The sequence below is a fragment of the Vulpes lagopus genome, chromosome 5 (assembly GCF_018345385.1).
Source record: "Vulpes lagopus strain Blue_001 chromosome 5, ASM1834538v1, whole genome shotgun sequence".
In the NCBI taxonomy this organism is placed as follows: Eukaryota; Metazoa; Chordata; class Mammalia; order Carnivora; family Canidae; genus Vulpes; species Vulpes lagopus.
This window is the reverse complement of record NC_054828.1, coordinates 93,988,161-94,012,754: the sequence shown is the minus strand read 5'-3', so window position 1 is coordinate 94,012,754 and position 24,594 is coordinate 93,988,161. Positions and strand designations below refer to the sequence as shown.

The 24,594-nt window shown below is 45.7% G+C and overlaps 1 protein-coding gene and 1 pseudogene across 1 annotated transcript; both read right to left on the bottom strand.

Moving 5' to 3' along the window:
* Positions 1-4,407: 4,407 nt before the first annotated feature.
* LOC121491848 lies at positions 4,408-22,603 on the bottom strand (annotated as a pseudogene).
* Positions 22,432-23,393, bottom strand: TMSB10 (thymosin beta 10). The gene is made up of 3 exons (XM_041756225.1): positions 23,346-23,393; positions 22,941-23,055; positions 22,432-22,716 (listed from the first exon to the last, which is right to left on the bottom strand). The coding sequence occupies exons 2-3, from the start codon at positions 23,038-23,040 to the stop codon at positions 22,682-22,684; spliced, it is 135 nt and encodes a 44-aa protein (XP_041612159.1). The 5' UTR covers positions 23,041-23,055; positions 23,346-23,393; the 3' UTR covers positions 22,432-22,681.
* Between the last annotated feature and the right edge of the window lie 1,201 nt (positions 23,394-24,594).

Here is a 24,594-nt window from a genome sequence, read left to right as displayed (position 1 = left end):
CAGAGGTTGAGCGTCTGTCTTTGGCTTGGGGCATGATCTTGGGTCTCTGGATCGAGTCCCGCATCATGCTCCCTGCAGGGAGCCTGCTTCTCCCTCTGCCTATGTCTCTGCCTGCCTCTGTGTGTCTCTCATGAATAAATAAATAAAGTCTTAAAAATATTTTGTTTATTTATTTGAGATAGAAAGATCATGAGTCAGGGCAGGGGCAAGTTGGGCCGACAGAGGGAGAGGGAGAAGCAGACTCCTTGCTGAGCAGGGAGCCCCATCCCAGGACCCTGGGATCACAGCCCTAGCCAAAGGCAGACACTTAGCTGACTGAGCCCCCCAGGCGCCCTAAGAGGGGATGTCTTGAATGTGTTGTTTCTGCTCTGATGTGGCCCTTCGGTACTCTGCTACTCTCTGGTTTTTTTCTGCTCAAGCTCAGGGGAGACAAACAACAGAAATACAATGTGTTCTAGTTCTCCGTGTTGCAGAAATGGCCACCAGATGGCACTCTTTCTCCCTTCTAAGGTCCCGGGTCTTTGGCACCTTGGCCGCCAGCTTGGCCCTTCCGTACCTGAACCGGCTTATGGCCTCCTGCAGGCTGCATGGAAGAGGTCTGGAATCCCTCTAAAACATCCAGTGCTTTCCCGAGAGAAGACAGACTCAAACGGAATGAAATCCTTTTTTTTTTTTAATTTTTTTAAAAAAATTTATTTATGATAGAGAGAGAGAGAGAGAGAGAGAGAGAGAGAGAGGCAGAGACACAGGCAGAGGGAGAAGCAGGCTCCATGCACCGGGAGCCTGATGTGGGATTCTATCCTGGGTCTCCAGGATCGCGCCCTGGGCCGAAGGCAGGCGCTAAACCGCTGCGCCACCCAGGGATCCCTTTTATTTTTATTTTTATTTTTATTTTTTTGAAATCCTGAGCCAGAAGGAAGAGGCAATTCTTCTAAGAGGGGTGAGCAGACAGCATTGATCTGAAGCAAGGACAGGAAAGCAGTACTGCAGAACTCCGGCCTGGCCTGGGGTGGGGGGAGGGCCAGGGCAGCAGCCTTTCCTTGAGAGCCTGGGCATCTCAGGTCACAATCCAGTGATGATTAGGAGCACCCCCCCCCCCCCCCATCACCCAGTGCGAAGGATTAGCGGCTCCTGGCCCGAGCTCCTGCTACTGAAAGGCTTGTCTGTTCCCTGTCAGTTCCTAGGTGTGCTATGCAGAGCCAGCACCCCATGCCCTTACAGGGTCATAAACCCACGTGCTTCAGGGGCTGGAGGTGCAGTGTAAATGGGCGAAGCTGCGGGTAGGGCCGACTACAGGGGCCGGTGGGTCTTGGCGAGGGCACAAGCTCCTCTCTACAAGCATTCCAATTCAGATTTTCTTTTCTTTTCTTTTCTTTTTTTTTAAGATTTTATTTATTTATTCATGAGAGACACACAGAGAGAGAGAGAGAGAGAGAGAGAGAGAGAGAGAGAGAGAGAGAGGCAGAGACACAGGCCGACGCAGAAGCAGGCCCCACGCAGGGAGCCCGACGCGGGTCTCCAGGATCACGCCCTGGCCTGCAGGCGGCGCTAAACCGCTGAGCCACCCGGGCTGCCCCATTCAGATTTCCGTAAACGAGAGAGCTGGCTTAACGATGCACACCTGCCCGCTACTTAGATTTAAAATGCGGGGCCCAGGAGAAAGTCCGAGCCGGCTGCCCGGACCCTGGGACCCTTCACAGCTCTCCCCTCCTCCCTTTCCTCCGCATCTCCCACCTGCTCCCCAGGCACTGCCGCTCTAGCCATCGAACGTGCCAAGCCCCTCTGGCACCTCTGTCCAGGGCAGATGCCCCTAGTCCGGGAGGCCCTTTCTCCCCTTCCCCATTTCCTCCAAGAACCAGCTCAAGGAGCAGCCCTCCCTCCGCTGGGTGGTGGGGGCGTGAAAGGCGGACGCAGTCGGGACCGCGCAGCGCTTCGCTCCAAGGGCCACTTCACCTGGATTCTGTGAGAATGGCGCCCCCTGGTGCTGCAGGAGTTGCGCGCCGCCGCCGCCGCGAATGGAGGGAGTTGCTGGTCCGCGTGGGTTCAATTACTGGGTCTCTCTATTCTGTGGACACCTCCACGGAGAGCCACCAGATGGCACTCATCTATTCTTCTGGGGACTCCGCAATCCCAAGAGGATGCCGACAGGGAAGCCGGCTTACCTTTCTGGCACTCTTGGATCACAAGCTTCTCTTTGTTCTAAATGGCCCCTGGATCTCTTGAGCCCCGCAGAGTCCTGCTTGAGGTGCATTTCTACCCCGGTTCTGCCCCACAGCTGATCCCGAACACTTTTAGCCTCATTTCCTTACCACATGGGTGATGTTAGCTCAAGAAATTGCTGGCTGAGTCATCAGATCCTCTCAAGATGCTTAAGCCATAAAATATCAGCCCTGTGCATCCTACTTGCCTGGACCTGCCCTGGATCAGCTCATGCCCTCCTGGCTTGGGGAGGCCATAAACTAGGCCTGGGGTCTGGGTGGGCCAGAATCCAGGAGAAGTTCTTGAAAGAGCCCCCTCAGCACCCTGAGCCTGTGGTCAGAAGAAGGGGAAGTAGCGGTGCAGGGCTCTTACTGCCCCCTGCACCTCCAGGAAGAGCTGGGCATTAGTGATGGGAACAGTGTTGGGCCAAAGGCTATTCGTTTGCCTTGTTTCTATCATTATTAGGGCCTCTAGAATTTTTTTGGAAAGATTTTATTTATTTGTTCATGAGAGACACACAGGGAGAGGCAGAGACACAGGCAGAAGGAGATGCAGGCTCCTTCCGAGGAGCCTGATGTGGGACTCTATCCTGGCACTCTGGGATCATGCCCTGAGCTGAAGGCAGACCTCAACCACTGAGCCACCCAGGCATCCCTAGAATTTTTTTAAGGGACCAGCACAGCAATCTAGTTGGAAGAGAGGGGCCTGTTGGGTGGGAATGACGGAGGCACCCACCGATCTGCTTTGCACCTTGTAAGGACACTGCTTTTGCTGTTGATAAAATAGCAATATTTTCTAGAGATGTCTTTATTACATTTACATGAGGATATTATTGTAAGTGTTTATTTATGAGGTTGATGAAGACTATAGTGGAAATTACTCTGTTTCACAGTTAAATAATGTTGGTTGTTAGTATGAACCAAACAGTTTTATATTCTATTAAGAAGTATTTCATATATTAGTTTACCAAGAACTTTAAGAAATCAGATATAGCTGTTGAAATTCATAAAAACTGACTTTGGGGCTCATAGCAAGATAAATATATATGCTTTTTTCCTTTTGTCAATTAATGAGCTGAATTATGACAATAGATTTCCTGAAACTGAAATATCCTGGCATTGTTGTAATAAACTTTAATTAGCAGCATTATAGTAGTGCTATTTTAATGTGCTTCCTGATTAAATTTGTTAGTACGTGTTTTATTTAGAATTTTGCAACAATATTCGTAGTAGATTTTGTTTTCAGGATCTTTTTGGCTTTGCAAAATGTATTGGTAGACATATGTCCTTTTCTAGCTACTGAAACAAATTTTGAGGTGTTGAAGTTATTGCTTTCTTGCAGCTTTGAAAGAAATCATCTGCGAAACCATCTGGGCCTGGCACTCCACTAAGTTATGATGTGCGAAGTGTGTGTGCGTGTGTGTGCGCGCAGCTCATGATGTTATTTGGTGGATAAAAGCTTGTGGATGTTTTTAAAATAGTGATTGCCAATATTAAACAACACTCTTTGTTTACTGTTTTATGACATGAATTTTACTTTGTTTTATATTAACACCCTAAGTTTATCTTTCTGAAAACTGATGTACCTTTCTTGAAAAAATGTGATGGAAAATGGTTTTGACACTGTCTGAGAGTCCTTCACAAGGATTTTTTTTTTTTTTTTTTAAAGATGTTATTGGGGCAGGCTGGGTGGCTCAGCAGTTTAGCGCCGCCTTTGGTCCAGGGCCTGATCCTGGAGATCCGGGATCGAGTCCCACGTCAGGCTCCCTGAGTGGAGCCTGCTTCTCCCTCTGCCTGTGTCTCTGTGTCTGTGTCTCTCATGAATAAATAAATAAAATATTTAAAAAATAAAAAAGATGTTATTTGAGAGAGAGAACAAGAGAATGTGAGCAGGGGGAGGAGCAGAGGAGGAGGGAAAGAAGAGGTGGGAATCTCAAGCGGAGTGCATGCAGGGCAGGGCTCCATCTCATGATCCTGAGATCATAACCTGAACTGAAACCAAGAGTTTGGCACTTAACCAACTGAGCCACCCAGGTGCTTCCTTCACAAGGATTTTTAAAACATTTATATTTATACTAAAAATCCCCACAATTCTCTAATCTTATTTCTGTCATCTTGAATTATGCTCTTCTAAAATAATGATTTCTTGTTTAGTCTTTCGATTTCTTAAATGAGTTATTATCTTTGTTTTTTTTTGTATTATATAGTATTTTTTTTGAAGACCAAAAACCAAGTTTTTTATTTGTTCATTTCTTGCATTTGAAGTATTCCTCGATAACATCCTTCGCCTGAGATTCTTTGCCATAGTCCTTAACCACCACACAACTGCAACCAACCACTTTATGGGGTTTTTCCTCTCTGTCAATTTTACAGAGGCCTACCCATTCCCCTAGTTTCTTATTGTCATCAACCTTAATTAGGCTGATTTGGTGTTCAGCACAAAGGGCCTCCACCAACTTGACGTACATAGAGGCTCATCACAGTTGGATGCAAGCACACAAAGATGGGCTTGGCACTTGTCTAAGGCTTTGGCAGCTTCGCGAATTCCAGGTGCTAGGCTAGGCCATCGTGGACGAGGGCGGGCTTCAGCACCCCTTGTGAAGCAGCAGAACGCCCATTACACCTCCAGCAGCAACGCCTTCCTGGGCCAGGCCATGGCGGTGGATTACGAGTGTAGCCGGAGCTTGACTGCACAGGAGCTTCGGCCTCCGCGTGACTCGGCGGCGGCAGAGAAGGAGCTGTATTGTACAGAATTGAGCTCCGTTGTATGTAACAGAAGCTCCCAAAAATTCAGTGACTTGAATATCATAGACGTTTCTTCCTCTCCCTCATAAAGAGTCAACCTCACCACCTAGGCCACCCAAGCCTGATACAGCGGCTCTGAGGTTGATGCTCAGAGCTGAGGCTCCTCCCAGCTTTCTGTTCCACTATCTCTTGTATAGTTTCTTTTTAAAATTTTATTTATTTATTCATGACAGGCATAGAGAGAGGCAGAGACACAGGCAGAGGGAGAAGCAGGCTCCATGCAGGGAGCCCGACGTGGGACTCGATCCCTGGACTCCAGGATCATGCCCTCCTGGGCGGAAGGTAGATGCTCAACTGCTGAACCACCCAGGCGTCCCGCCATATAGTTTCTTTAGGGTCATTTTCTGGCCCTAGGTCGGGGTGGGAACCGGACTTCTGCATTCTGTGTTCCTTGCTGGAGACAATGCCTGCTGGAATCTGGTGCCTGCCAGGATGAAACGACAAATCAACCTCAAGCACTGCGCTGGTTAATTTTATATATCACCTTGGCTCAACTGTGGTGCCCAGTTATTTGGTCAAACACAGTCTTTTGTTGTGGAAGTGTTTGGTATGTGATTAACATTTACAATCAGGGGACGCCTGTGTAGCTCAGCCGTTGAGTGTCTGCCTTTGTCTCAGTGCATGATCCTGTGGTGCCTGGATCGAATCCCACATAGGGCTCCCTGCATGGAGCCTGCTTCTCCCTCTGCCTGTGTCTCTGCCTCTCTCTCTCTGTCATGAGTAAATAAATCAATAAATCTTAAAAAAAAAAAATTACCATCAGCTGAACTGAAGTAAAAGGGATTACCCTCCATAATATGGGTGGGCCTCATCCAATCAGTTGAAGGCCTTCAGAGCAAAAATTGAGGTTTCCTGTGTAGGAAGGAATTCTGTCTTAAGATTGTAATGTGCATGAATTGCTTGTTTCCAGCCTGCTAACCTGCTGTATAGATTTTGGTCTTGCTAGCTCCCACAATTGTGTGAGCTAATTCCTTAAAAATCTCTTTTTCTCTCTCTGTATGTACACACACGTATATATGTAGGTGGTGTGTGTGTGTGTGTGTGTGTGTGTGTGTGTGCGAGCGCATGCGCGCGCATCTGTCTTTAATCTCAGAGCCCTTGCTCCAGCCCTAGTTTTTTGGTAAGAACGTTGGGAATAAGGGCCATGATGACAGAAGTTAGGTATTCTCCACCTGTTCAAGTCTATCTACACCAAGTTAAGACTCATGTAGTCCCCAGGGGCTAAGAGGTTAATATAGAGCCTTTATTTATTTTAAATATTTTATTTCAGAGAGAGAGAGAGAGAGAGAGAGCTTGAGGGTGAGCACAAGGGGGAGGAAGAGGGAGTGTGTGTGGGGGAGCTAGAGGGAGAAGCAGACTCCCTGCTGAGCAGGGAGCCTGATGTGAGGCTCGATCCCAGGACACTGAGATCATGACCTGAGCCAAAGGCAGTTGCTTATCCAACTGAGCCACCCAAGAGCCCAATATGGAGTCTTTATACACCAGTTTAGTATGTGACTGTGGTGAACAATGATGAGTTTGGGTGCTTAATATCCATTTACCCTGTTCTTAATAATAGTACTTAATTTTCATTTACAAATCTACTCCTTGGATTTTGTAACTTTGTATGGTGACAGATGGTAACTAGGCTGATTGTGGTGATCATTTCACAGTGTATGCAAATATCAAATCATTATGTTGTACACTTGAAACTAATATGTCATATGTCAATTATACTTCAATTAAAAAAAATCTACGCCATCTCTACTCAATGTTCCTGTGATTCTAGTGAGGCTGACCTGGCCAATGTGATCGGGTCAGGGAGGTACACCTGACCTAATTCTGGCAGGTGAAGGTTAGGTCCAGGCTTTTTGTTTGAACTGGATGGAGAGACATTCTCTCATTTTTGCTGTTCTCACACTTTGGGGGAATGTAGTCTTTGAGCTGCACAGCTGTATTGTTACCATGAGTGAAGAGGCCAGCCCGAGGAGGAAGGTGCAGAATTGAAAGATGGAGAGAGAGAGAGAGACCAGGTCCCTGTGACATCATTTGGCTATCTCCATCAGCCACATCTGAAGCAAAACCTACCTACTTCCTGGATCTCTTGTTTACATGAATAAATAAATCCTTTTTTGCTTATGACTGGTTGGATAAGGTTTTTTTTTTTTTTTAAAGATTTTATTTATTCATGAGAGACACGGGCGTGGGGGGGGCAGAAACAGGCAGAGAGAGAAGCAGGCTCCATGCAGGGAGCCCGATGTGGGACTCGATCCTGGGTCTCCAGGATTACCCTCTGGGCCAAAGATGGCGCTAAACCGCTGAGCCATCCAGGCTGCCCCAAGTTTTTTTTTTTTTTTTTTTTTTTTTAACCAAAAAAACAATCCACATGATATGATTATGCATTCTACTGATTTTTTTTTTTTTTCTAAGAACAAGCCAGATCAAATAACCTGGCATCTGAGTAGCAGGAAACAAAATAAGGGACAGCTTGACATGAGATAACATTTGGACAAAAACAGTGATTCAAAAACAGGTTCTTTTCAGCTACAGATGCCTCAGATGAAGGTCTTTGGGCTGCACTGTTGTGCTGTTACTGTTGTAAGAGCGTCAGCTTTTTGAGCAGAATTGCCTTCCTAGAGAATAGGATTTTTCTACAATGTAGAACAATTCTTAGCTGTGGTGTGAGTGCTTAACACCTTTAGATAGCATTCATGGGGCTGATAGTTGTTGTTTTTTTAATCTTCTAATTAATAGCCAAGTCTTTCTGATCTTGTTGACTTCTATGAAGTACATCGATTTAGCATTACAGTGATAGACATGAATGCCACAGAAATTCAGAGTAAATGCTGGAATAACACCAGGGCCAAGTCAACCCCATCTTATGAGCTCAGTCTTCTGAATTTCACTGGAGAGATAAAAATTAAGCTTGGTGCCCATTTAGTTTTAAACCAGAATACAGTATCCCGTGATCCTATATTTTGTCATTAATCCAGGTTACCTGTTTATCTTACCTGTGATAGAATGTCCAGGATAATCCATTTTGTTTATCCTGAGCAACTACCTATGTTGGGACCCAATACTTAGCAGATGCTTAATAAATTGTGATTGAATAAATGGAGAAAGCAATGGGTCGATGAATATTGATAGCTTCTCCACTTTGGCCCTAATTAGCATGTTGATTCTGGCCAACCCTGCTGCTTTTTCCCACCACGGGCTTCCACCCAGGCTCCCACCAGTGGCAGCTTCCAGGGTTTAGCCTGGTGCCAGTTCTCTGACACTGTGATGTCTTCCAAGTTCACCCTGCCCTTCCCTGGGCTCAGTGCCAGGGACACCCACTTTATCATGGCCAATGACATGGCTCATTTTATTGTCTCTGTACAAGATGTTGGCCATAAAGTTAATTTATGATACTTACTTGGGGACTATATAATCTCCAAAGCAGCACCGTGTCTCCCAATGTATTTTCTGGGAAGTGCCCTGGTTATTGGACGCTTTGGTCATCCCCCCTGGAACTTGAGACACAGAAATGAAGTCACAGAGACATATAAAAGTTTCTGCTTGTAAGATTACAACTTCTGTAATTGCCCACATCATCTAAAGTCTTAATATTTCTCCCTCTGGAAAGTCTTTTGTAACTGTACTGATTTTCTATCCCCACAGCCCTTGGTGTGCTGGAGCTGACTGCCACCAACTCACAAAGATTCAATTGTTAAATTTTCAGAAGGGAGCAAACTGATTGTTAAACTCTTGACAGTTTAAGATTGCCAATATTTAAATCATAGAAATCAGCAAATGCTACAGATCAGCTCTTACCTACCTGCACCCTGACTGTGAGAGCTTGTTGTTTAACTGACCAACATTGCACCGTGGATAAACTGGCCTTTCCCTAAATTCAGCCCTCTTTACTTCTTGCCTGGATGGTTACCATAATATCCCAAAACCCAGCATCTCTTGCACCGACTTCCCATTCCAGATGATCATTGTAGAATGCTTTTGACTGCAAGTAAGAAAACCCGACTACAGATTCGTTAAGTATAAGAAAAATGTATTGTTTCACATAACAAAATATTCAAAGATAAGGCACTTTCGAGAAACCTCAGCATCTCAAGAGCTCATCAAGTACACAGATTATTGTAATTTTTCCACTTTGCCACTCTCAATGTGTTGCATTTCCCTTCATGGCTTCAAAATAACTGTCATGGTTCAAGAAGAACATCCTCCTGCAATGGCCTGTAATGCTTTTACTTGTGTCCTATTTTTTTTTTAAGATTTTATTTATTTATTTGACAGAGAGAGCACAAGTAGGCAGAGTGGCAGGCAGAGAGAGAAGAGGGAGAAGCAGGCTTCCCACTGAGCAGGGAGCCTAACATGGGGCTTCATCCAGGACCCCTAGGATCATGACCTGAGGTGAAGGCAGATGCTTAACTGACTGAGGCACCCAGGTGCCCCTCTTAAGTCCTCCTTAAGGAGCAATTCAGTCTTTCCAGAAGTCCCACAGCAGGCTTCCTCTTGGGTCTTCTTGACCAGAATAGCAACCCATATCTATTCTTTTTTTTTTTTTTTTTATCAATCCATATCTATTGCTAAGCCAATCACTGCAAAGGTAATAATAAAATTGCCATGGTTGGTTCAGACTGTTAATTTCCAACTGTTTAGAACCAACATCTCCTTTAGCATCAAATATCTTATAACACTTCTCTTTCTCGAAACGGAAATCAAAGATAATTACTCTCACACATACTTTATTTTTTATTTTTATTTTTTTCACACATACTTTAAAAACAAATCGATACCAGCCCTCATAGGAATATAAAGGTGAGAGATGCCTGGGTGGTTCAGCGGTTGAGCATCTGCCTTTGGCTCAGGGTGTGATCCCAGGATCCGGGATAGAGCCCTATATTGGGCTTCTTGCAGGGAGCCTGCTTCTTCCTCTGACTATGCCTCTGCCTCTCTTTCCTGTGTCTCTCATGAATAAATAAATAAATAAATAAAATCTTTTTTTTTAAAGATTTTATTTATTCATTCATGAGAGACACACACACACAGAGAGGCAGAGACACAGGCAGAGGGAGAAGCAGGCTCCATGCAGGGAGCCCGACGTGGGACTTGATCCTGGGTCTCCAGGGTCACGCCCTGGGCCGAAGGCAGCGCTAAACCGCTGAGCCACCTGGGCTGCCCTAAATAAATAAAATCTTAAAAAAAAAAAAAAAAAGGGAATATAAAGGTGAAGTAAAGAAATAGAATTTATAAAAAAATTATATGTCTGCATTTCAGCATATATGATTAATTGTATTATCATGATTCCCAATTATTCCTGGCCTTCCCTGTAGCAGAATTATATACACCAACCTTAAAGTGTCTCATCGATGTCAGGCTTGCTTTCTGGTTTGCTCTGGTCAATGGAATGTGAATGGAAGTGCCACATCTGAGAAGAGTTTGAAAAGCCATTGTATGGCTCTGCCATTCTTCTTTCCTTCTCCCATAACAAGAGCATGTTCCAGATGGGGGCTGTGCCTTTGGCTTGGTTCTCAGAATAAAGGCACATGCAACTGGCGCAGAGTTTCAACTGATGTGTATGTGAATAAAAATACAATTAGTTGTTGTAAGCTATTGAAATTTTTGGAGTTTGTTACTGCAGTACGACCTATCAAAATCTGACTAATACAGCATAGCAATGTTCTGCAGCTAAAGAAGCAATCTGTACTTTAGGTATGTTTGCACCTATACACAGCATTACCATTAATCCAGCGACTTCAAATGAACACTGATACAATTGTGTTGCATCAACAATTCAAAAGCCAAGAAAGATATCGCTATCAGTGACACAAAAGCTCCGAGGTAAAAAACAAAAAAGGCATCTCCCAATTTAGATTTATTGTTTTATTTTATTTTTTATTTTTTATTTTTATTTTTATAGACTTTATTTGTTTACTCATGTGAAACACATGCAGAGAGAGGCAGAGATACAGGCAGAGGAAGAAGCAGGCTCCCTGTGGGGACCTGATCCCAGGACCCCAGGATCATGCCCTGAGCCAAAGGCAGACGCTCAACCACTGAGCCTCCCAGGTGCCCTCAATTTACATTTATGTGCTAGTTGCATTCTTGGAAAATGCAGTGTATACAAAATTTGTGCAGAATTTGTTTTTGCTAGAGTCACATAATTATAGAGATATTTCATCTATACAAATGTGTAGTGATTCATTTATAAGTCCATTTAGCTAAAGTTCCAAAGTAGGCAAAATGTATACATCCTATTCGAAATTAAAATAGGTATATGACTCTCCTAGGCACTAGGTTGTGTTCAGTTTGGGAAGATTCATCAAGCTGTACACTCGTTTTTTAATTTAATTTAATTTAATTTTTTTTTAGTGTATACTTATGATCCATGCATTTTTCTATATGCATGTCATACTACAATAAAGAGTCTTTAAAGAAAGTCATGTAAGGCACAGCACAAATCTTTGATTTATGGAGTTGTCATATGCCATATGCTGGATGTCTAGTATTCCTGATCCCAGTTTATGCTCAACAGTATTCCCTAATCATTATGATAGCCAAACTGAAACAAAACGCCCTCAGAAATTTCTATAATGCTGAACCCCTGGGTGCCGTATGTTTATACTAATCAAACTTTGCTCCTGGGGCTGGCCCCTTGAAGCTCATCACCTGCTTCATGTCTAAATAAAATTGCACTTGCATGTACCACAAAGAAGGCAGGATAGGAGGGGATGAGGAGTGTGTCCTGGTGTGTTGGTGATGGACGTTGGACAGATAACCTTCCATGTCAGTCACAACATCCTTCACATGCTATCAAATACATCTCAGATCAGTTTGTCTCAGCCTCCAAAATCTGCAATGGCTCTCAACTGTCTACAGAGTAAAAAAAAGTATCTTTCTAGGCCGATTGTGAGGCTTCTGTTTCCACTGAACCACTCCCTCTCCTTTCAGGAATGCGGGATTGCTGTGCGTTGCTTCACCTGTTCAGAAAGCCCTGCTTCCCTTCTCCCTTCTTGAGGTCTTCAAATGCTGCTTTTCACATGAGGCAGCCTCCCGTGCAGACACCACTCCTTTGTACACCTTCTCTTCAGCATTTATTTCACTTTGCCTTTTGTATAGTTGGTTGGCTCACATCTTGCAGCTTCTACAGGCCTAGTGCAGTGATAGACACTCACTGGATGCTCAAAAAAGGCATGCTGAATTAAAATGAACGAGAACACAGCCTCTGTATTTCAGAGAAATCAGCAGTCCAATATCTAAAATCTTTTAACTGATTGAGACTCACAGTTGCTCTCTGGGTAATATACAGCTTTCCGTCAATAGCCTCAATTGTGAATTAACCGTATTTCTCCTCCTTGTAATCGCATTGTGTCCTGAACCAGGTTCTAGGAGGGAAATGAAGATATTTGGCTTTCTTGCACCATGGTAACTTTCACATACCCACCATGCTTGGGCTCTGTCAATGCATAATAGAACCAACATTCAGACAGTGGTTGGGCCTGGTAGCTGCATGGCTTTAGCATAGCCAAGATGAGGCCAGGTGATATTTCAGCTGTAATTCAATAAGTATTTATAGAAGTATGCATTATGTGCTGGCTACTGTGTATTATGTGCTGGCCCCAATTAATAAGAATCCTTCTCTATTCAGTCCAGACGGGAGGGTGATGCATGTGTCCAGGTATCAGCAGAGAGGTAAAGATAGGAGCTGAGAGGAGAAAGAGAATGTCTTTGCTGGGAAATCTAAGAGGGCTAATCAGAGAAAGTGGTGATTGGTACGGTCTGGTAGGTTGGTTAATATTTGACTAATTAGAAAGGAGACAGAGGAGGGGCAACTTGTGGCTCAGTGGTTGAGGGTCCGCCTTCAGCTCAGGGAGTGATCCTGGGATCCTGGGGTAGAGTCCCGCATCGGGCTCCCCACAAGGAACCTGCTTCTCCCTCTTCCTGTGTCTCTGCCTCTCTCTGTGTCTCTCATGAATAAATAAATAAAATCTATAAAAAAAGAAAATAGAGGGTCACTCAAAGGGGAAAATATTCAAGAGGGCTTGTTTACACAATTTTCAGCTCTTTCCTCTGAATTAATTGTATATTGCCTTAGAATCTGGGAATCTTTAGCTCTTCATAGGATTAAAAAATCTTTTTAAAAAAATATTTTATTTATTTATTCATGAGAGATACAGAGAGAGAGGCAGAGACACAGGCAGAGGGAGAAGCAGGTTCCCCTCAGGAGCCCGATGCAAGACTTGATCCCTGGGCCAGGATCATGACCTGAGCTGAAGGCAGATGCTCAACCACTGAGCCACCCAGGTGTGCAAAAAAAATCTTTTCATTCAAGTAAAACACAGACAGCAAACTGCATGGGGGACTGCTCATTGTATTTATATTGATTTTTTTTTAAGATTTTATTTATTCATTCATGAGAGACACACACACACAGAGGCAGAGACACAGGCAGAGGAGAAGCAGACTCCATGCAGGGAGCCCGACGTGGGACTTGATCCTGGGTCTCCAGGGTCACGCCCTGGGCCGAAGGCAGCGCTAAACCACTGAGCCACCTGGGCTGCCCTAAATAAATAAAATCTTAAAAAAAAAAAAAAAAAAAAAAAAAAAGGGAATATAAAGGTGAAGTAAAGAAATAGAATTTATAAAAAAATTATATGTCTGCATTTTCAGATATATGATTAATTGTATTATCATGATTCCCAATTATTCCTGGCCTTCCCTGTAGCAGAATTATATACACCAACCCTAAAGTGTCTCATCGATGTCATGCTTGCTTTCTGGTTTGCCTGGTCAATGTAATGTGAAAGTGGAAGTGCCACATCTGAGAAGAGTTTTGAAAAAGCCATTGTATGGCTCTGCCATTCTTCTTTCCTTCTCCCATAACAAGAGCATGTTCCAGATGGGGGCTGTGCCTTTGGCTTGGTTCTCAGAATAAAGGCACATGCAACTGGCTCAGAGTTTCAACTGATGTGTATGTGAATAAAAATACAATTAGTTGTTGTAAGCTATTGAAATTTTTTGGATTTTGTTACTGTTACTGCGTACGACCTATCAAAATCTGACTAATACAGCATAGCAATGTTCTGCAGCTAAAGAAGCAATCTGTACTTTAGGTATGTTTGCACCTATACACAGCATTACCATTAATCCAGCGACTTCAAATGAACACTGATACAATTGTGTTGCATCAACAATTCAAAAGCCAAGAAAGATATCGCTATCAGTGACACAAAAGCTCCGAGGTAAAAAACAAAAAAGGCATCTCCCAATTTAGATTTATTGTTTTATTTTTATTTTTATTTTTATTTTTTATTTTTATAGATTTTATTTGTTTACTCATGTGAAACACATGCGAGAGAGGCGAGAGATAGCAGGCAGAGAAGAAAGCAGGCATCCCTGTGGGGACCTGAACCCAGGACCCCAGGAATCATGCCCTGAGCCAAAAGGCGACACTCAAACCACTGAGCCTCCCAGTGCCCTCAATATTTACCATTTATGTTGCTAGTGTTGCGTTCTTGGAAAATGCAGTGTATACAAAATTTGTGCAGAATTTATTTTTGCTAGAGTCACATAATTATGAGAGATATTTCATCTATACAAATGTGTAGTGATTCATTTAAAAGTCCATTTAGCTAAAGTTCAAAAGTAGGCCCAAAATGTATACATCCTATTCGAAATTAAATAGTATGACGCTCCTAGGCACTAGGTAGTTTCAGGTAATTGGGAAGATTCATCAAGCTTACACTCGTTTTTTTATTTAATTTAATTTTTTTTAGTGTATACTTATGATCCATGCATTTTTTCTATATGCATGTCATTCTACAATAAAGAGTCTTTAAAGAAAGTCATGTAAGGCACAGCACAAATCTTTGATTTATGGAGTTGTCATATGCCCATATGGCTGGATTCTAGTATACCTGATCCCGGTTATGCTCAACAGTATTCCCTAATCATTTGATGCCAAACAGAAACCAAACGCCCTCAGAAATTTCTATAATGCTGAACCCCTGGTGCCGTATTTTTATACTAATCAAACTTTGCTCCTGGGGGGCCCCCTTTAACTCATCACCTGCTTCACCAAAAAAATTGCACTTTCATGTACCACAAAAAGGAGGGTAAGGGATAATGTGTCCTGGTGTTGGGGTTTGGGCTTGGGCAATAACCTTTCCCTGTCATCACAACATCCTTTACATCTATCAAAAACATCCAGATCAGTTTGTCTCAGCCCCCCAAAATCTGCAATGGCTCCAAATTTTTAAAGTAAAAAAAAAGTATCTTTCAAGCCGATTGGGCTTTTTTTCCACTAACCACCCCTCTCCTTTCAAATTGGGGGGTTTTCGGGGGGTTGCTTCACCGGTTCAAAAGCCCTCTTTTCCCCTTCCCCTCCCTTCCCTTGTTTTTCAAAACGGGGTTTTTACATGAGGCAGCCTCCCGTCAACACCCCTCCTTTGTACACCTTCTCTTCACATTTATTTCACTTTGCCCCTTTTTATATTGGGCTCACATCTTTCAAACTTCTACAGGCCCCCATGCAGTGATAGACACTCACTATCTCAAAAAAGGCAAAGCTGAATTAAAATAAAGGAAAAACAGCCTCTGTATTTAAAAAAATCAGCATCCAATATCTAAAATCTTTTAACTGATTAACTCACAGTTCTCTCTGGGGAATATACAGCCCCCCCGTCAATACCTCAATTTTGGGAAAAACCGGATTTCTCCTCCTTGTAATTTGCATTGTGTCCTAACCAGGTTTTTAGGGGGAAAATTTAAAATATTTCTTTTCTTCACCAAAGGGAACTTTTACATACCCACCAACTTGGGGTCTGTCAATCATAATAGAACCAAAAATTTAACCTTTTTGGGCCGGGGACTGCATGGCTTTTTGCATAGCCAAAGACCCCCGGTGATATTTCACTGTAAATTTAATAATATTTATAAAGAGAAAAATGTCCCCGGCTACTGAATTTTTTTTTTGGGCCCCCAAATTTAAAAAGAACCTTCTCTATTCATCCAGAAAGGGAGGGTGAACATGTTCCAGGGACACAAAGGTTTAAAAAAGAGCTGGGGAAGAAGGAAGTCTTTCCCAAATCAAAAGGGGAATTTAAAGAAAGGGGTTGGTACGGGCGGTTTGGTTTTGGGAAAAATTTGACTAATTTGAAAAGGGGAAAAAAGGGGGCAAAATTGTGGGTCAGGTTAGGGCCGCCTTCACTCAGGGGGTGATCCCGGGGTCCTGGGTAAACCCCCCACGGGTCCCCACAAGGGAACCCGCTTTTCCCCCCTTCCTGTGTCTCTGCCCCCTCTGTGTCTCTCCTGAAAAAATAAATAAAATCTATAAAAAAAGAAAAAAAGGGGCACTCAAAGGGGGAAAAAATTCAAAAAAGGCTTTTTTAACAAAATTTTTAGCTCTTTCCCCCCTGAATTAATTGTATATTTCCTTAGAATCTGGAACTTAGCTCTTCATAATTAAAAAATCTTTTTAAAAAATTTTTATTTATTTATTTATAAGATACCGAGAGAGAGGGGAGAGACACGGGAAGGAGAAGCAGGGTTCCCCCCCAGGGGCCCCCATGCAAACTTACCCCGGGCCCAACATACCTACTAAGCAATGCTCAACCCCTGACCACCCAGGGGTTTCCCAAAAAAACTTTTCATTCAAGTAAAAACACAACAGCAAACTGCAAAAGGCCCGCTCATTGTATTTTTATTGATTTTTTTTTAAAATTTTATTTATTTATTAATGAAAGAAGGGAGACCCCAGGCCCGAAAGAACAGACTCCATGGGAGGGACCCGACCCAGGGCTCATCCTGGGTCTCACATGCAACTGGCGCAGAGTTTCAACTGATGTGTATGTGAATAAAAATACAATTTGTTGTTGTAAGCTATTGAAATTTTTGGAGTTTGTTACTGCAGTACGACCTATCAAAATCTGACTAATACAGCATAGCAATGTTCTGCAGCTAAAGAAGCAATCTGTACTTTAGGTATGTTTGCACCTATACACAGCATTACCATTAATCCAGCGACTTCAATGAACACTGATACAATTGTGTTGCATCAACAATTCAAAAGCCAAGAAAGATATCGCTATCAGTGACACAAAAGCTCCGAGGTAAAAAACAAAAAGGCATCTCCCAATTTAGATTTATTGTTTTATTTTATTTTTTATTTTTTATTTTTATTTTTATAGATTTTATTTGTTTACTCATGTGAAACACATGCAGAGAGAGGCAGAGATACAGGCAGAGGAAGAAGCAGGCTCCCTGTGGGGACCTGATCCCAGGACCCCAGGATCATGCCCTGAGCCAAAGGCAGACACTCAACCACTGAGCCTCCCAGGTGCCCTCAATTTACATTTATGTGCTAGTTGCGTTCTTGGAAAATGCAGTGTATACAAAATTTGTGCAGAATTTATTTTTGCTAGAGTCACATAATTATAGAGATATTTCATCTATACAAATGTGTAGTGATTCATTTATAAGTCCATTTAGCTAAAGTTCCAAAGTAGGCAAAATGTATACATCCTATTCGAAATTAAAATAGGTATATGACGCTCCTAGGCACTAGGTTGTGTTCAGTTTGGGAAGATTCATCAAGCTGTACACTCGTTTTTAATTTAATTTAATTTAATTTTTTTTAGTGTATACTTATGATCCATGCATTTTTCTATATGCATGTTATACTACAATAAAGAGTCTTTAAAGAAAGTCATGTAAGGCACAGCACAAATCTTTGATTTATGGAGTTGTCATATGCCATATGCTGGATGTCTAGTATTCCTGATCCCAGTTTATGCTCAACAGTATTCCCTAATCATTATGATAGCCAAACTGAAACAAAACGCCCTCAGAAATTTCTATAATGCTGAACCCCTGGGTGCCGTATGTTTATACTAATCAAACTTTGCTCCTGGGGCTGGCCCCTTGAAGCTCATCACCTGCTTCATGTCTAAATAAAATTGCACTTGCATGTACCACAAAGAAGGCAGGATAGGAGGGGATGAGGAGTGTGTCCTGGTATGTTGGTGATGGACGTTGGACAGATAACCTTCCATGTCAGTCACAACATCCTTCACATGCTATCAAATACATCTCAGATCAGTTTGTCTCAGCCTCCAAAATCTGCAGTGGCTCTCAACTGTCTACAGAGTAAAAAAAAGTATCTTTCTAGGCCGATTGTGAGGCTTCTGTTTCCACTGAACCACTCCCTCTCCTTTCAGGAATGTGGGATTGCTGTGTGTTGCTTCACCTGTTCAGAAAGCCCTGCTTCCCTTCTCCCTTCTTGAGGTCTTCAAATGCTGCTTTTCACATGAGGCAGCCTCCCGTGCAGACACCACTCCTTTGTACACCTTCTCTTCAGCATTTATTTCACTTTGCCTTTTGTATAGTTGGTTGGCTCACATCTTGCAGCTTCTACAGGCCTAGTGCAGTGATAGACACTCACTGGATGCTCAAAAAAGGCATGCTGAATCAAAATGAACGAGAACACAGCCTCTGTATTTCAGAGAAATCAGCAGTCCAATATCTAAAATCTTTTAACTGATTGAGACTCACAGTTGCTCTCTGGGTAATATACAGCTTTCCGTCAATAGCCTCAATTGTGAATTAACCGTATTTCTCCTCCTTGTAATCGCATTGTGTCCTGAACCAGGTTCTAGGAGGGAAATGAAGATATTTGGCTTTCTTGCACCATGGTAACTTTCACATACCCACCATGCTTGGGCTCTGTCAATGCATAATAGAACCAACATTCAGACAGTGGTTGGGCCTGGTAGCTGCATGGCTTTAGCATAGCCAAGATGAGGCCAGGTGATATTTCAGCTGTAATTCAATAAGTATTTATAGAAGTATGCATTATGTGCTGGCTACTGTGTATTATGTGCTGGCCCCAATTAATAAGAATCCTTCTCTATTCAGTCCAGACGGGAGGGTGATGCATGTGTCCAGGTATCAGCAGAGAGGTAAAGATAGGAGCTGAGAGGAGAAAGAGAATGTCTTTGCTGGGAAATCTAAGAGGGCTAATCAGAGAAAGTGGTGATTGGTACGGTCTGGTAGGTTGGTTAATATTTGACTAATTAGAAAGGAGACAGAGGAGGGGCAACTTGTGGCTCAGTGGTTGAGGGTCCGCCTTCAGCTCAGGGAGTGATCCTGGGATCCTGGGGTAGAGTCCCGCATCGGGCTCCCCACAAGGAACCTGCTTCTCCCTCTTCCTGTATCTCTGCCTCTCTCTGTGTCTCTCATGAATAAATAAATAAAATCTATAAAAAAGAAAATAGAGGGTCACTCAAAGGGGAAAATATTCAAGAGGGCTTGTTTACACAATTTTCAGCTCTTTCCTCTGAATTAATTGTATATTGCCTTAGAATCTGGGAATCTTTAGCTCTTCATAGGATTAAAAAATCTTTTTAAAAAATATTTTATTTATTTATTCATGAGAGATACAGAGAGAGAGGCAGAGACACAGGCAGAGGGAGAAGCAGGTTCCCCTCAGGAAGCCCGATGCAAGACTTGATCCCCGGGCCAGGATCATGACCTGAGCTGAAGGCAGATGCTCAACCACTGAGCCACCCAGGTGTGCAAAAAAATCTTTTCATTCAAGTAAAACACAGACAGCAAACTGCATGTGACTGCTCATTGTATTTATATTGATTTTTTTTTAAGATTTTATTTATTTATTAATGAGAGAGAGAGGTAGACACACAGGCAGAGGGAGAAGCAGACTCCATGCAGGGAGCCTGACGCAGGACTCGATCCTGGGTCTCCAGAATCAGACCCTGGGCTGAAGGTGGCACTAAACCGCTGAGCCACCCGGGCTGCTCTTCTTGATGGTTTTTTACACATGTACACACACCCTTGTAACTACCACTCTGATCGAGGTATACAACATTTTAATCACCCTGGGAGGTTCTGCTTTTATTATTAGAAATCATTTTTGCCTTTTCTAGAATTTCATTGAAATAAAATCATACAATTAGATATTAATACTTGGTTCTTTTTTATTGTTGAGTAACCTAATGATTGAGAAATTGTGCAAATATATCAAATTTGTCTATCCATTCTGTTGAAAGACATAAGGGGTGTTTTTGCTTTTTGGTTAATATGAATAAGGCTGCCAGGAACATATCCTTTGGTGGATCATACACTCATTTCTCTGGGATATGTAAGTAGGAAGGGTGTTGCTGGGTCATTGGGTTGCTTATGTTCATCTTTTGTAGATTGGGATTGGGGTCTGAAGTGGGAGGAGGGGGCTGTCTTGTGGAACTGAGCCCTTGATCTATGGGGTTTGCATTAACTCCAGGTAGATAGTGTCAGACTGAATTGAGGGGATGAGAAAGTCACGGGAATCTTCTAAGTCAGGGGGCCCTGGGAAATGGGGTTCTGCTCTCCAGGGTGGACCCACTGGGGTCAGGGAGTCTGTGGAATCCAAAGGGAGAGAGCATGCGATTGGTGTCCCAGACAGGGCCCTGGGGAGGAGGCTGGGGCTGAAGAGGCCTTAGGTTGACTGCCCAGATAGGATTTGAAGTGCCCATGAGGAGCACCTATGGAGCTCAGAGGTGGAGGGTGCTTGGGGTGAGGGGTCAGGAGGCACCTATCAGCAACCAACCTTGTAACAGTTGCCAAGTACTTCAAAATCTGCCTCCTCTGTCTCCTGCCTTCTCACACCTCACCTCCCTGCCCTTTGCTCACTCCACTCCAGCTGCTTCTTCCCCGGGTCATCCAACACACTCTTCTCTCAAGGCCCCTGCATTGGTGTTCCCCCTCCTGGAACCTCTTGTCTTATCCAGAGGTCTCCCTTGATTGACCTATTGAAAATTGGTCACTTCCACTCCCTCTCCAGCCCTGGCACACTTGTCTCCCCACACCCAGCCTGCTTTACCTGGGCCCTTTTCACCAGCAGACCTACTGTTACTGTCTGAAGGGAGTAGTGATTTCTTCTGTTCCCTTTTCATTAACCTCCTAACAATAGACCCTACCAGGGTCGATTATGCTCAAGTAGTAAATGCTCATGAAATCTCATGAAACGTTTGACACAACAGATGTTCCAAACCTTGGCTTATGGAATCCCCCAAAGCACATCCTTGGTCCTAAATTCTGGCTCACTACTCACTGGCTGTGTAGACTTCAGCAAATTCCCTAGCCTCTTTGACCTTAGTTTCCCCATCTACAAAATGGGATAGTTATCATAGTGTCTTAATAGAGTTTCTGAGAACTAAAAATCCTAACACAATCCCTGGCTCAAAGCAGACCCTCAGTGAAAGTTCACGTGCCCCCCCCCCCCCCCCCATATTTCGCTCTTCCTTCCTTATCACATCCCCAGCCCCTTAGGTGCACTCACCCTCCACAGCACAGGTCTCACTGCGGAATCACTCCTTTGTGCAAAATGGGCAGTGGTTCCCTCAGCCTAGCTGTCCCTGCTCTGGTCTACTGTGGCTGCCTGTCTTATCCACAGGCAGGGTTTAGGTTTGTGGACAGGGATCACACCTCATTCAAATTACTCCTCACCCAGCATCCAGCCCATTATGGGGAGACAAAAATGTGGGACAAATCACTAAGGAAGGTGTCCTCACCTCCCTTTTTAAGGAGAAAATTTCACCCCTGGGACCATAAGCCAGTCTCTTCCGTTCCAGAACGCCCTGCAGGCTCCCCACCTCCCATCCACTCCTCTCTGCTGGGCTGGTCCCCCTCTTCTCTAGGGTGTAACCCTGCAGGGCTCTGCTGCTAGGTTCCAGCCCTCCCTCCACACACCCACCCTTCCGGCTGCTCCCAGCACAGGAGGCAGCCCAGCCTAGCACTCCCTCTAACGGTTAGCTTTTGTGGAAGGTTCTGCACTAGGGTTGAAAGACAAAAAGCTAGGCTGTCCCCTCCAGCTCCTCCAGCTCCGATGTTCCTGCTGTGGTTTTCCCTCCCGGATCCCGCCTTTGTTTTCTAAATTCCACCGCCTTCTTTAAGTTCCAAGAAAGCCTCCAGGAGACTTTTGTGACCTCGCCCAATTTCCAACATTCCAGATATAGCAGCTTACCCCTTTCTTCTCAGACTTTAAATCACTGTTCTCTTTCCGGGTGTGAATCAGAACTATGAAGCCAGAGAAACAGTGGGAAGGTAAAAGCTTATCAAAAGCAAATCCTTAAAAAAAAAAAAAAAAAAAGAAAAAGAAAAAGCCCCCCAAATCCTACTCCCCTGAAGATGCATTTCCCAAGGAGCTTCCAGGAACGACAGTGAGCTTAAATTTTACACGGTGTGATTAGAAGAGGAGCTGAGCAGCTAATAATAACCCACAAATCTCCTGGAGAAGCAGGGAAGGCCAAAATTAAAAACGGTCCCTGCAAACCGGCCGTTTGTTCTGAGACCCCCTCCCGCTCCCGCTCTGCGGCAGCGACTCGACTCCAGCGCGTCGGGCTCTGCTGCGGCGACACTGCCCACGCGTTCCCAGCCAAGACTCAGACCACGCCAGCCATGCCACGAGGTGTGTTTTATTTTCATTAATCATACAAATAATTTGCTATAATATCCCAGGGCAAACCGGAGAATTTGGCAGTCCGATTGGGGGTCCCGTCAGAGACCCGCAGGGCCGGTGGCGGCGGCACGGAGTGCCCGGGTTCACAGTGCAGCCTGTCGCTCGTGTCCATCTTGCAGGTGGCGCTTCCTCCTCCACATCACGACGGGGGTGTCTCGGAGATGACGGGGGTGGGGAATCCTGTGGCTTCTTAGGAAATCTCACTCCGCTTCTCCTGCTCAATGGCTGTGGAGGCAGGAAAGCAGGCACGGGGGGGGGGGTGAGGCCAGCTGGCGCCCCCCGCCCCGAGGCACCCCGGGGGCTGGGGAGACGCGCGCTTCGGGGGACAGAAAGGGGCCGGGGGGGGTGGGGGTGGGGCCTCGAAAAGGGCGGGGGCGCGGGGGGGGGCGCGGGGGGGCGCGGGGGGGCGCGGGGGGGGGGGCGGGGGGCCGCGGGCCGGGCGCGCTCACTCTCTTTGGTCGGCAGGGTGTTCTTCTCCTGCGTCTCCGTTTTCTTCAGCTTGGCCTTATCGAAGCTGGCGATTTCCCCCATGTCTGGCTTGTCTGCCATGTTCTTAAAGCGACCCTGGTGGGCAAAGCGAGGCGGTTGGCCCGCGGCCGGCGCCAGCGTCCCCTCCGCCTCGCCGCCGCCTCCCGACGTGGCACTGGGCCGGGGCGTTGCCGGCGGCCGCGGCCGGAGACCTGGGCGCGTCCCGCACCCCCCGAGCTCGCCCCAGGGCGTGGCCCACCGGCCGGGCGTCCCGTCGGGGAAGCGCGCCCGCTGGGCCGCCGCGCGGCCAGGTGCGGCCAGGTGCGGCCAGGTGCGGCCAGGTGCACCCCGCGCCCCCCGTGGCCCCCGCCCTCGGCCACGCTCACCGAGGAGTTCCGCTGCGAGCCCGGCGCCGGCTGCTCCCACTCGCGGTGCTGCAGCAAGAGACAAAAGAGCGGCGCCCGCCCCTCGCCTTATATACGCCGCGCCCCGCCCCGCCCCGCGCGCGCCGCAGCGGGGCGGTCCTGGAAGGCGGAGGGCGGGGGGCGGGGGGCGGGGGCGGGGGCGGCGCGGGCCGCTCCCTCCCCGCCGCGCCCTGGGCCGCCGCCTCGCGGGCTGGGCGCTGTCCTTCCTGTGCGGGCCCCGGCCCCCCGCGCCCCGGGGTCGCGCTACCGGGGCGGGCGCTGGGCCCTGGCCTGGCTGCGGGGGCTGCGGGGGCCGCGCTCCCCTCCCCGGGATCTGCTGCCCCCCCCCCCCGCCCCAGCCCCGATCGGGCGTGTGTGCGTGTGTGTGTGTGTGGTACGTAGTTGTAGGTGTGCAGGGATGTGCGGCCTTGCACGCGGACTCTGCAGTACTCCCTGCTCGCTGCAGATCCCCCATCCCTGCCCACTTTTCCCGTCTCCTGCCTTTGCCTCCGCCCACCCAGGGAGACCCCCCCCCCCAACTCCGCTTTTTCTCTCCTTGTGGAAGCTGAGCCCTAAAAGAATCTGAGCCGAGGGTCCCTAAAAATGAAAGGACGGGGGGAAACAGGTTTCCACTGCCCTTCGCTCAGACTGGGGGCTGGTTGCCCTCCCGCCGTCGTTTGCGTGCCCCGGGCTGGGCGGCCCTTGCAGGAGCGGTGGCGGGTGGTCCTTACGTGCTGGTGACAAGCTTTGTCTGAAGGGCGGTGGTGGGAGCTGGCAGTCCGAGAGGGCTCTCTCGATTCCTTCTCTCTCAGGGCTCTAGAAACACTGGGTCGGAGGGTGTGGTTTTCCTCCTTGAAATTAACCTTGAAGATTCCCTGCAAATGTTATTTTCCTTATTAACCCGTTGTAGGAGTGGTGTGATGTGATTGTTCAAATCTTTCTTAGAAAAGTTGTATTTTCAGTTGCATTATCTAAGGATGTTTAGATAGTAAGTTCCGTAAATTAACAACGGGGGAGGGGGAAGCTGGTCGTTGTTTTCTTTGTCTGAACTTTTCAAGTGTCAAGGGGTGTAATTAGCAAGCTCTGTTAAAGTGGGATTTGGTGGAAACATCCTGAATTCTGTTCACGCCTTCCTGATTTTACCTGCTTCTCTCACATTCCCTTGGTGTGTTTGGAACAGAAGGAAGTGCATTTAGGCTTATAAATGTGATATACCAAACTCCTTGTGTGG

Excerpts from the sequence above, each read along its gene's own strand:
- TMSB10 (XM_041756225.1), bottom strand. The coding sequence starts at position 23,040 with ATGGCAGACAAGCCAGACATGGGGGAAATCGCCAGCTTCGATAAGGCC. Across the intron at positions 22,717-22,940 it reads CACCCTGCCGACCAAAGAGA|CCATTGAGCAGGAGAAGCGG; the intron begins GTGAGCGCGCCC and ends CTGCCTCCACAG.